The 13,270-nt window shown below is 34.0% G+C and overlaps 2 protein-coding genes across 3 annotated transcripts; one reads left to right on the top strand and one right to left on the bottom strand.

Moving 5' to 3' along the window:
• Positions 1-3,026: 3,026 nt before the first annotated feature.
• Positions 3,027-3,703, top strand: LOC108469423 (uncharacterized). Its single transcript, XM_017770308.2, has 2 exons — positions 3,027-3,336; positions 3,414-3,703. Exons 1-2 carry the CDS (start codon positions 3,193-3,195, stop codon positions 3,627-3,629), a joined length of 360 nt encoding a protein of 119 aa, XP_017625797.1. The 5' UTR covers positions 3,027-3,192; the 3' UTR covers positions 3,630-3,703.
• Positions 3,704-4,519: 816 nt separating this feature from the next.
• On the bottom strand, positions 4,520-11,972 carry LOC108467993 (synaptonemal complex protein 1-like). 2 transcript variants are annotated; one of them, XM_017768832.2, is made up of 19 exons: positions 11,538-11,972; positions 11,397-11,446; positions 10,965-11,172; positions 10,757-10,882; positions 10,509-10,607; positions 9,247-9,923; positions 8,910-9,158; positions 8,696-8,824; positions 8,547-8,615; positions 8,371-8,481; positions 8,062-8,169; positions 7,858-7,968; positions 7,701-7,787; positions 6,955-7,044; positions 6,717-6,824; positions 6,512-6,598; positions 6,297-6,359; positions 5,542-5,642; positions 4,520-5,117 (listed from the first exon to the last, which is right to left on the bottom strand). In XM_017768832.2, the coding sequence occupies exons 1-18, from the start codon at positions 11,692-11,694 to the stop codon at positions 5,544-5,546; spliced, it is 2,628 nt and encodes an 875-aa protein (XP_017624321.1). In that variant the 5' UTR covers positions 11,695-11,972; the 3' UTR covers positions 4,520-5,117; positions 5,542-5,543. The 2 variants fall into 2 exon arrangements, with proteins under 2 accessions (XP_017624321.1, XP_017624322.1); XM_017768833.2 differs by having other exon boundaries at positions 4,520-5,112.
• Between the last annotated feature and the right edge of the window lie 1,298 nt (positions 11,973-13,270).

Here is a 13,270-nt window from a genome sequence, read left to right as displayed (position 1 = left end):
GATGACTTTTGAAGACATTCCATGTACCTACAGTTACCCTGTGAGAACGAAGCATTTACATGAAATTCAGCTTCTTATACATAATAAATGTCTCTAAATGATCAACAAAAGTCAACCAAAAACTGATAACAAAACTCAAACCTGCTGAAAGAGGGAGAAATTGGTGGGGAAGGGTTGAAGAGTAGGAGCGTGTTTTGAATTTGAGAGGGAATCTCTGGGTTTATTTGGCGTAGCTGAAGCCAGCATCGTTGCCAGTGCCCGTACGGTTCCTTCTTTGCTTCTCAATCTTGAGAATCAGTTTTGAGTTCAGGGTCCAACACAAGCATTGATAAAATAATTATAATACTGAGACTGACAGACTCATAAGAATCTTAATATAGAAGTAGAAGCTATTAGTGCTTTGGATTTTTGGCAAAAGGAAGATAAATTGGAATGCAGAGGGGTTTCTTTCACTTTTTATGGAATTTAATAGGTATGACTTTTGGTGATACTAATAACGAAACACAACAATTTCTAACCATTCCCCTACTCGATTGATATTACTCTAATCGAAATCTAACATTTTGATATTTAACAGGTTATTAAATTGTTTTATTTACTGATTAGTTTACATGGAAGCTTATAATTTTTTTTTCTAAAAAACAAAAGCCTAGTTTTCAATTTAGCCCTAAAATACTCGAATAATTTTCATATAAGTTTGGTACTTAGATTACGCTAGGCAAGCGAGGTGTAGGTTCTTCATATTCATCCCATTCAGTGGCTTGAATTTCCTCCAAAGTAATCGAAAACCAATCCATCTCTTTTTCTTCATCTTCATTATCAGTAATTGACTTTATTTCTGAGAAAAAGATATCTTTATCTTTTTCTTCAAAGGACATGAATTCTTAATTTTTCTCAGAAATAAAGTCAATTACTGATAATGAAGATGAAGAAAAAGAGTTAAGGAGATGGATTGGTTTTCGATTAACTTGGAGAAAATTCAAGCCACTGAATGGGATGAATATGAAGAACCTACACCTCGCTTGCCTAGCTTAATTGGATCACCACTTATTTCTGACAAAAATTTTGGGTCTAATTTTGGAATTCCAGTCAATATCATCGATATACAAATCTACTACATGGATTGGTTGTTGATTCCATTAGAAGCAATTCAAGCCATTGAATGGGATGAATATGAAGAACGTACATCTTGCTTGCCTAGCGTGGTTAGATTACTATAGTTGGATATAGAAGAATAAGATCACAACGAATGGGATGAATATGAAGAACCTACACCCCGCTTATCTAGCATAGTTGAATCATTATAGTTAGATCATAGAAGAATAAGATCACAATGAAATCAGGCAATTGTTTTTTTCGAAGGAAAAAATTGTTTTTTTCGAAGGAAAAAAATATTTTTGTTTATTTTTTTTTTAAGTAAAATTTTGAAAGACATTAAAATAGGTTAAAATTATCAAAAATGTCACTAAGGGAATGGAAGATTAAGTAGAGAGTGTGTAAGATTAAGTAAATAAAGATTGGTATTGAAATTACCTTTTATATTTTAGAATCTTGTTGAATCTTGTTGCTAATGGAAATGTAAGATTGTCATGTCAAGGAAATTTGATGTACAAAATAACATTGTACTAATATTAAATATTATTAAAAAATTAAAATTACCATCAAATTTGTATTAGAATTAAAATGTTTAGTGAAATATACATATAAACTTAATTTTCTTAAGAATTAATCAATACCTTTTATATATATCAAATATTATAATATTACATTTCAAATCATCATAATAACCGTATTTCATTTGAATGTTGACATGAGGAAATACAATATTAATAAAATTAGAAGCTAAATTATCATATTAAGCTAGATATAAACAAACAATTATCAATCACACTAACATATAAATACATTATAATTAAAAAAAAAACATTTTCTCCTACTTCTCTCTATTTTTATCTCTCTTGACAACGTCTTTGATGGCCAACCAACCCCACCCCACCTCTTTCTGGCCCTTCAATCTCTGTTTTTTTTTTTTTTTTGGTTTCCCTCCTCTTTACCCTATCTTCTATTAGTGTACGGGAATAAAAAAGAATTTATAGAAAATTAACGAAGGCTCTGTGTCACTTTTTTAAGGTTTTATTCATTTTTATTTATATTTTAATGTACAAAAGAGTGAGTAAAAAATGAACCTGGAGAACATAATGAAGCCCAAACCAAATGATTGTCAATGTTTTGCACTAAGAGAAACAATTCATTGAGCATCGAGCAAAGTATAGCAAGAGTATCAATCTCAATAAAGACTTTTTATAATAATTCTTCGTAAAACAATTAAAGAATAATAGAAGATGAAGGAGAATAAAGAGAAACAAAAGTTTTTATGTTTTGATATGCAATATAGATGAGATTCCACCTATTTATAAGAGGTCACATATCTCTTCATAGAGATATAACTATCCATTATGACTTTTAAATTTAAAAGATATAACTCATCACTAATAGCTATTGGTTAATAACCAAATGACATAATTTTTGAATCACTTGTAAATAACTATTGAAACATTATAAATATTTTAAGAATGATGGATGTTCCATCATCTTTTTCCTCCCTTTCCTTCTTTTCTGTCTCCTAGATAATTATCAATGTCTTTTCATCAGATCCTATTACTTTACCACTCTTTCATCTTATTAAGGTGCTCACCTTTTCACCGGGGGAGACTTGATTGATGCACTTCAAATGTGAAATTTTATCATTTTTCTATTTTTTAGAATGAAGGAGTTTGATGAATTATACTTAATCTACTAAGGTTCAAATGTCAAAGCACCAAGTTAAGACATTTCAATGTTGAATTTGATATTTCGAACAATTTGATTTTATATCAACATTTTAATTTTTTTTTTTGTCAAGTATCATTTGACCTCCTATCTTTATTTTATAATACTAATATCAAATTTGTTATGTGAAAAACAAATAAAATAAAATAAAATAAACGCATAATTTATTCAAAACTCTAGAAATGAGATGGGCTGAGCTAGTCTGCGGGCCTAACGGGTCACCAAGGAACCGTCTAAGCTGCTGGAAAAACAAATTTCATACATTTGGATTTGGTTTGCTATCGCTTTTGAGGGGACTATTTAAAGATCGGAGTTCAAATTTCAAAAGCAGCTTTCCGTTTTCTACAGATAGAACGAGAGGGAATGGAAGGAACTGAAGTGGAAGCAAGAGACAAGGATCGAAAATTGCAGATCGCAGTTCGCCGCGCAAAAGCTGCGCTTCTGCTTTCTTCACTGAAATCATCAGTGAATCGCGTCTTCGAAGCAGCAAACAACGACGAATGTGAGGTTCGTGCTTCTTGTTCGAATTTGATGTTTAACACTGTTCAAATCCCCTTCAGTTTTCCTTCCATTTTCCTCACTAGACGCAGGTAAAGGAAAAGATGAGGAGAGAGATTGAAAGCCAGAGGGTGGAGTTGGTAAAGGAGCGATTGAAGATGAAGAAAATCAAATTCTGTGGAATGGTGGATCTGATTCTTCAAGTCATCTTGGTTATGTTGATTTCCAGTTTCTTTATGAAGCTAGCACTTGATTTCTTTATCTTTGATGATGAATCTTTCTTCTGTTACTCAGCAACCTAGCTTTCAAATATTTTTCAGTCATTTTGGAGATCGATGTTATGAACAGTAATGAGAAATTTCAGTTGTTTGCGTGAGATCAATTTGCCAAACAAATTAATCACTATTAGGTTGAGTTTAGATAGGCGGTGCATTTAGCTGCTGGTTAGTATAAAAACAGCGGTGGCGGTGAGATTAGATACTGTAACGATACTGTAGCGTGAGACAAAAAGTAAGCTAAAACCGTACCGCACCCAATCGCCAATTCAAACTAAGCCTTAATCTGTTGTTCAATTTTATGCTACAATAAATTTTCCAGTTTCTTCTTCAAGTTCATTGATATAATAAGGGCAACGACAACAAAGAACAATGCATAGCAATACTAGTTTCTGCTTGATTTTTCCTAGGAGGATCAACGACAACAAAGAACAATGCATAGCAATACTAGTTTCTGCTTGATTTTTCCTAGGAGGAGGAAGAAATGACCAGCAGGCCGAAGTTGAAGCCACTCTCTTGCCAACACAAACAAAACAAAGAAGAAAGGCCATTTATAAAGTTCTGTTGCTTACAAAAATTGCATAATACTAAATCAATTTAGAGAGAATTCATGGGAAGTCTGAAAATTGCCTTCTTGGATATGTTTATATGTTGGACACAATTATGCTTAATTTTTTAGTTTTTTCATACACTCAAAAAATCATATCTGCTTATTTATATCCAAATGTGAATTGAACATGAGAACTTTAGAGAAAACGCTAAGTCCATATAACATGGGTTTGCTTGCGTAACTGGGTTAGTAGATTAAGAGGCAAAATAAGCCAGATAAACGGCATGAATGCAGCAGGGGAGTTAAGACTTCATATCCATACAGAATGAGTCGAAATATAAAAATGAGAGGGGGTCGTAGAAGATGATTTTGAAAAACTTCCATTTCTTGACTTTTTTCTTTATTAGAGTAAATTTTAGCAATAGGTACCTCAAAGGGATCTTAAATGACAAGTAACCATGGGCCACCTACACCACCAGTTTGATACTCCTAGCCTTAGGCTTTTCAATCTTGTCCCTGATTAACTTTTTAAATCCGTACTCCCAATCAAATGAATCAGGACATCACAAATTTGTATTTCCAGGCAGAAACAACAAAAAGGGAGAATTTAATCGTTCGTTCAAAGTGAGCAAGCTCAATATATGCTAAAAACCATGTAGCTATCAGCCCATCACCTGATTTGATCACGACTTTGTCTGATCACACTGCACAAAAGTTCCAAGTTTGTTCCTTTTCCAAACAGCCTAATAAGTCCTTTACCTAATGTTGTTTACATGCGGGATTGAAGCGGATAGACTGTCTCAATGGGAATTTACAAAATCAGACCATATCACATGCCTTTTGCAAGCAGAAAAGAATGGTTCAATTCATCTCCACTGCCCACCCAGTGAACCAAGTTAAAAAGCTCTTTTGAAATGGGAAAAAGACACCGCTGGTTTCAGGTATCAACATCAGATACATCTATCCTGCAAAGAAGCATCAATGGCAAGATAAATTTACAGTCATATCTTAGATAAAACCACAGTTCGGTAGAAAACTGAAAAGATGCTCTCTTCTTTAGAGTATCTTGTGATAGTTTAGAATTCATCCCTTTTGAATAATTTGACGCTAGAAAGGCTCAAAAGGACAAACCACCCAAACAATCAAGCCTGCCATGTCGAACTTTAAATTATTCGCTTCTGAGGCAGAATGCTTGAGAACCAAAAGTCACTTCACTTGGACAATTTTGGGTGGTATGGTTGAGTGAGATCATAAATCTTATGAAAACAATTTCAATTGCCTAATGGAGACCAAAGGTAGCTAGTTTCTGCTATTCCAAAGAAAATAGAGGGAAAAAAACAGAAGAATCTTGTTTAGAAGTTCATTCCTAGAATAGATAAATGGCAGTACCTTTAATCAAATGCATACGGGTCATCTGCATAAGGATTTAGAGAACCTTCTGAAAACAAATCACCGATATTTGAAGCATTTGGTTGACACCCCTTGGTTCCCTGGATGATGAATATATCTCAATGATGTTTCTCTAATATTGGAAAGGGAAAACACTGATTTAAACAGTCAAACATATGCTGATACAACGGGTCATTAATGTAAACAGTTAGTCTAATCTATTTTTGTTACCATTTCTCTGAAGTCAGTCCCTTCCCTTGTTCCTTGTTTTAGATTACTCAGAGAATTTTTGTTACCATTTCTCTGAAGTCAGTCCCTTCCCTTGTTCCTTGTTTTAGATTACTCAGAGAAATGCTGAGTAACCTAAAACAAGGAATGTAGGCTAAGGAAGGAATTATTTCATTAGTGCCGCTCAATAATATACTGGAATTTGTTTCCACTTTCCAAATATTTAGCATCAACAGTTACAATTCTTTAATACAAAGGAAGGAATTATTTCGTTAGTGCCGCTCATACTCTTTCAGTAATATACTGGAATTTGTTTCCACTTTCCTCTACTATTTCTAACCACGTCCATTAGAATGTATTAAAGAATTTCAACTGTGATCCCCTGATAGTTTAGCTAGTTTTGTATTTTCCTTTTTCTTCTGCCAAGTATAAATTGCATTTTCAAGCTGTCATGCTTCGAGATTTTGACATATGATATGAGTATACATGTGACTATGATCTAGGAACCATCTGTAGCTTTTGAGTACCTTGACAAAACTTGCAGGGGTATTAGCTTTTGGTGTCCGGACCTTCTTATGTTTCCTTGGATCCTGATGTAACATCAGACAAGGAAGTTCAGCATGGATCATGCATGTGTGCATAAACGCAAATGTACAACACTATTGATCAACATATATCACATATCGGTTTTCTACCAAGGAAGTAAACTTTTCATGGATTCAATATGGTGTTAGTTACAAACCTCAAACAAGACTGTACTTCTTGTTTTTCTTCGTTTTGTAATTGTTCTCCCATTGGAAGTTTCAACTTCATATTCATGGTGAGTTACCTGTCATGCCATAATGTAAGATTAAGCAAATATATATCAATGATGAATGTCCATCTCATCCTTTTCTTCCCAACCCAACTGCAAATGGAAAAGGGGAAAGAAAACAGACGTATCTCACCTTCTTATGATGCTTAGGAATGCTCCTTACACTTCCGGTGTTGGTATTTTCTACTTTCTTCAACAATTTTGACACTGGTGTTTGTGTTACACCTGGGAATGGCGATTCCTGTAAACAATACAAAGACGTTTAAGGCGCCTCGTATATTATGTGATTTGAGTAGACAATATAGAAAGCAATCACAGTGACTCATAAGATTAGAAGTCAAGATTCAAAATTATTTATAGCTTTTTGTTACCTTCTCTTCTTCCTCTGGCCTTACCAGAGCATTTTGAGTTCTTTTCTCAAAACCAGAATCCTTCTTCTTGACTGAAGAAATGGAATAATCCTGCAAGGATACATCAAACTGATGGCATTCTAAATAATGTGTGGAATGCCACATGAAATTACATTTTAATAATGCCTATCAAAATATTCCACATCTGATTCCTACTAAGGCAAATCATACAAGGTAAGATTTCTGACTCCAATTAACTTATAACAAAAAAGTAGAATGTCTATGTCTGCCAACTATGAATGTTTTCCTGTGTCTTTTAGGATGTGTTGTCTGTTAGAAGTAAAATATCTCAGCATTAACTCTAAGCTATGGTCTTCAGTGCCACAGTGGTTACATGCCCTTCTACTCTACTAGTATTCATTACTCTTCATCCACCTTTGCTTCCCTTTCCAAAAGCATAGATTCAGTCAATCATGCACAACAACAGTTCCAATAATGCTCAATGCATAATGAATCCAAATCCAGTCAATGCCAAAACTTAGGAACTATCTTCATAAGACAGACATTATTCACTGAAATATTTTGGTACAAGTGATAATTGCATAGCCTAGCTATAACGCCTTGAACAATGAGGTTCCAGTACTGCACATTTAGACAACATGAAAGTTACGGCTAATGTGACAGTTAATGGTGTGTCCTGTTCTTTGCATGCACAGGATGAGAGAGAGAGAGAGAGAATGAGCAATATATCAAAGAAACAAGCCAACCCTTCTCGAGTTCACTTCTTGTTCTTCTTTTGGTTTGTCACTCATCACTTTCCACTGCAGTTGTAATAGAGCTCTCTGCCTGTCTTCCTACAACATATTAACATAAATCAGTGCACATATAATGCCAGTTAATATAAAAGGGGAAGCAAATACATACTTTGGACTTCTGGAGATTTAACTCCTCCTGAAGCTTTTTGCACTCATCTTCAAATTGACACCTCAATGCTTTCATCTGAACTTCATGTTCATTCCTAAGAGCTGTTGTTTTCTAGAAATTTCTTAAACTATTACCAAATTAAAAAATAATAATAATTGATGCTAATATGAATATTTCAAAATTAAAACTTAACAGTGAAAATACCTTTCTCAGTTCATCTTCTGCCTGAAGTTGGGCACGTTTTAGCTCCTCATGGTGGTCAGCTTTGAGAATTTGTTCCTTTCTATCATTCTCCTGCTGAAGACAAGTGACCTACAAGACAAGAATGACATTAGAATTTATAGCCTGCACTATCATAGATGTGGGGCAATGTATTTTAGATTTATAATATGACATCCAAGGTTAATCAGTACATTACACCACAAAACCATTAAGTAGAAACAGCAAAGCTCCTATACGTGCATAAAGAGAGAACAAACAATCTTAAGTTTGCACTAGTTTCCAGTGCCATACTAAAGTAGCATTTTCCTCTTGAATGCGCAACAGCTGCTGCCTTAATTCTTCTCTGCACTCTGCAACCTTCTGGTCATATTTCTGTTCCATTTCTCCAACAACTTTATCAACCTGAAAGATTAAGTAAGTGAGAACCACTGTTTTCTGCACATTGCAACGCACAACCATGAGCTAACCTTCTCTTTTTCCAGTTTAACAATCTCCTGTTTCTCCATGTCGTACTTCCTCCGTATGTCATTAATAGCCTGAACAGACTCTTCTGAGTATTAATCCAATTGACATCTTCAAGGATTCATATCACATTGAAGGGAAAAGAAAATGATACCTGATCATTTCTCTGAGATATCTCTTTCAAATGTCTAGATAACTCTATCTGCTTACTCTCTAGCATCACATCATATTGCTTCCTGGCTTCCACGAGTTTACTTTCAGCAGTTGCCAGAATTGCCTGATTCTGCAGAAACATAAAGAATCTTATATTTATTTCAGATCCTGCATGGGAGTTCGAAATTTACATATTCTATAACTGTCTCCCAAACCTCTGAAATTTGAACTTCCAGCTTTTTTTCTCTTTCTTTATATTGCAGGATAAGCTGTTCTTTTTCCTCTACCATGACCTGCAGTTGACCAACATGTTTCTGCAAAGAATTTACCTGTGCCTCATGTTTCTCCCTCTCCTTTTCCAAAATATCAATTTCTTCTTTTTTACCCAATATCTCTGCTTGCATTTTCTCTGTATTATCTTTATTCTCCATTTCCAGAGCTGAAATTTTCAGCAGTAGATCTTGCTGTAGGACAAGCAAATAGGCTTATGTTAGCAATAAGACTAGCTCAAATAGATAAAATTTGAATTTGAATTTGAATTTATATTTAAACCATTTTATTCTCAGATGATCTTGAACTTTCAGACAGTGTATCAATCTTCTTCTCCAGTTTTGAAACCAAATTTTCTGTTTCAATCTTCTTTGAGACCAGATTTTCTGCTTCGGACTCCAACTTCTGGATTCTCCTCTTAGCTAAATGGCATTCTTCTGAAAGCTGTGCCATAACAGACTCTTGGGCTTTCTGAAGTTCAATGATCTTACTATTTAACTTCTGGTTAACCAATTCTAGTGCATCCCTTTCTGATGTTATGCACAAGAATTTATCATGGAGTTGCTCATACTTCTTTTGAGCATGCTCAGCAGCAAGGTCTTTCTCCTGTTGAACTAACTTAAAGCAAGTGTTGTAGAGAGAATTTAGTTCATCAAACTTGTCTGTAAAAGTCAGATTTTGTTTATCCAGCTCGACCAATTGTGAAGCCAACACAGCGACAAAACCTTCAAGATGTTTTATCTCCTGGAGCGATATTGATAGCTTTTTAGCACATTCATTATTGCCCAGCAGAAGATTACTGTTTTCTTTCTCCAAATTCTCCTGAGTGGTTAGCAAACATTTTATCTCATCGTCTTTTGATCTTAACTCAAGCTGAACTTCTCCCATTTTAGAGTTCAAACTCTCTGCAGCCAGCTTATTTGCTGCTATGGTTGCTTCAAATTTCTTTATAAAAGCATCTGCATGAAAAAGATTCCAGAAGTGTGCTTTTATGAAACAAACACTACGGTTTTCATGGCTAAAAGTTACACACCTCAAAATCAACCAAGCATCCTAAAGTCAATTTAACTGGTTTAAAATAGAAATGCCTTCTTTTTTCTAAATATGGGAATTCTGAAAGCCAAGAATCCTAAAGTCAAATTGGTAAAAAACTTATTCAATGATTTTGCTATCTTGCCACGAATCTGGATCATTAGAAATACTGATATAATAAGTATTGCATCTTACTGAATGATAATTACAGCATGATTATCAATTTTAAAATAAGATAACCCCTTATTACCTTTTCCTATCTTAATTTTTTTAGCTAAAATTTGTTCCTAGATTGACTAAAGTAGTTTATTTGTGTAATGCTGGAATGAAACCCGAGGCATGTTACGCTATATATTCATCCAGAACCTTCAAACATCTTCCAAAACATTAAGCTAGAATCCATCAGGCTATGTATTCATGAGAAATCATCTAATAACTGATGCAACCACTTAGTAGTCATTAAACGAATATGAGAAAGCCTCTGTACAAACTAAGCTAAGCAGTATGCTCACCTTTTTCCTCAATGAGGTTCGCTATTTTGCACCGTTCATCCTTGTAAAGCCTATCATTTTCCTCTTTCTCAAATTTGAGCTCTTCTATTTCCTTTCCACCTGCATTGAAAATATGAAAATACTAAATGTCCAGCACATTGTAGAATGATAAGTGTGCGCTGCTCTTGTTCTTATTAAGAAAAAAATCTTCAACAATCATCACATCTTAAAAAGAATGATTTTGTGAGAAGACAGTACAAGTAACTCACGGTTCCTGATAGTTTCCTCAGCAGAACTTAGCTTCAATGAAAGGCCCTCCATATGCTCATTTAGTGAATCTATCGCTTTTGAACTTTCAGACACTTTGACTTCAAAAAACTCCGTATCTTTCTCAGCTATTTGGGGGAATAAACCATTAGATATCATAAAAATGAAATTTCAGAGAATATTGCATTGCATATATGTAAAAGCCCTTACCATTCTGAATCTGACTGGCTAAATGATGTAAGGTTTCGGTGAGTTGATCACATAGAGTCTTAGTTGAAGAGAATTTGGACTCCAGACCTTTCCAGAGCTTCTCATCTTCTTTTTGCTTTACTTTGAGTTTAGCATTCTCGTTGAAAGCATTTTGCAACTTTTCCTCTAACACACGGATATGCTCCATCGATTTCTTCAGCTTACAATTCTACAGTTGTTGAAACGATTTATAAAATAGCCATTAAAAAAGAAAATGAACAGATCTTCATTATCTCGTGAGACCAAGCCATATGATTCATAGATTGAAGAACTAGCAAAAGCAAGAACAATAACAATCAAAAAGTAAAGCAACTCTTGAATCTGCGTGTGTTTCACAAAGCTGAATGAAGATCAAGGAGGAAGAATACGAGTAATGCAGTTGAGAGAAAGTACCGCCAGTTCGAGATCGGTCTTCACAGAAGCTTGCTCTTTAACAAGTTTCTCTACAGGGAAAAAAATCACGGAACGAATCATAAAAATTGTTAGAATTATTTGAGAAGTTACATAATCAGAGAAAAATCTGTCGATCAAAACCTGCAGTCAGTTTCAAATTGGCGAAACTTCCCAGAGAAACTGAATCGGAAGATGGGCGAGAAGAGAATGAGAAGGTTTTCGCGGTTCCAAAGCCGGATCGTGATAAGGATTTGAAATGATCCAAATTTTTTATGCTTGGAAACCCGAGTTTCTGCATCTTCAAAGATCGAAGATCAAATATGCCAACGAAACTCAGGAAATTTCGCTTCAATCGCTCTCACCAGCTCTCCCTCTTAAAATCCGAGTATTTTCTGAGAGAAATTCGAAAATGGATTAGGCGCGAAGGATCTATGGTATTTATATGGACGCAGGAAAGTTAGTTAGCGGGAGTTCCAATTGCTTGCGGTCTCCTATCCTAACATTTTGCAGCGTCTACTTCGAAAGTCAGAATTAGAAGCTTTTCTTCCTTTTCAAAGTTGACTTTCTTCCCAAAGAAATCTTATCAGTAAGTATTTATTTAGGTATAAATATAAAACTTAAATAAATTTAAATTTAAAAATAATAATAATACTTCATGGTTTTCTCTTTTCATAGTAGAACCTGATCGAAATATTTTGCAAAACTACAGCTAAAAAGGAAAAAGGAGACGTAAATCAGAATGTTGAATAAATTTATGTTTACATTTCTAGATCACTACCATTTTCCTTTGATGTGGAAGCTTAAAATTACAAGTTCTTTGTAAAAATGGAATAATCAGGTCTTTTAAATTTAAAGAAATACAATTTTAATATTTTTTCATGAATATTTAATTCAATTAAACTTTGAAGAAATTAAAATGCGAGAGAAATATCACCTTAGACAGATGAAAAAACAAAAATAAATTCACTAGGTTCAAAATTCTAGGCTCGATTAGAATATCTCAAGTGATCGAAACACTAAATTCTTCCACACTGTAATTAAAAAAAGGATGAGCTTAGAATAGAATATTGGGGATTCAATACTTGCATAATAATTGGGTAGGTGATCTTTCAGATATCAGACAAATCTTTCTTATTTACTTTAAATCTATTCTGTGCAAAGTTGAAGTGAGTGAAATGTCATTTATCAAAAATTCACTTATTTTTATTATCCATTGAGATGAAAAACATCCTAAATCTTTCATTCTCTAGAAAAGAAGTAAAAGACACGATCTTCTAAATTGGTCCATTAAAGGCATTAAGCATTGGTTGTAAACCAGACATCTTCTATCAAAAGTTATGGATATTGTAGAGCTGTGACAACCCATTTTGTACTTTCTTTAATCTAGACTTCTTCCTAAAAGAACTCACTAATACTATTATTACTTTAATCAGTAAAAGTGATTCACATAATATTATATGTGTATTAGCCTTTGAAATATGGCATACAAAAATCATTTCCAAAGTCCTTGTCAATAGGTTGAATTATTAAAGGGCAAACATTTCACTACAATACCAAAACACCTTAGTCCTAGGCAGATTAATATTTGACAACATGATACTTGATAAGGAAATCATTCATACCATTAGACAGAAGACTAAAGGAAAAAGCTCCCTAACACTCTTGAAAATCGATATAAGTAAAGCTTTTGATAAAATTAATTGGATCTTCCATAAAATTATTATTAAGCTAATGGGTTTAGCAAGAAATTGATTGCTATAATTTTTTAGAGTGTCCCAACAATTGCCTACCATGTTTTGGTTAATGACAACCTCTTAAATAATTTCAAGTTTAATTGTAGACTCAGACAAAATGGCCCTTGTCTCCCTACCAAA

Source organism: Gossypium arboreum, chromosome 5 (genome assembly GCF_025698485.1).
Source record: "Gossypium arboreum isolate Shixiya-1 chromosome 5, ASM2569848v2, whole genome shotgun sequence".
In the NCBI taxonomy this organism is placed as follows: Eukaryota; Viridiplantae; Streptophyta; class Magnoliopsida; order Malvales; family Malvaceae; genus Gossypium; species Gossypium arboreum.
Note: the sequence above shows the minus strand (reverse complement) of the source record. Positions and strands in the feature narration are given on the sequence as shown.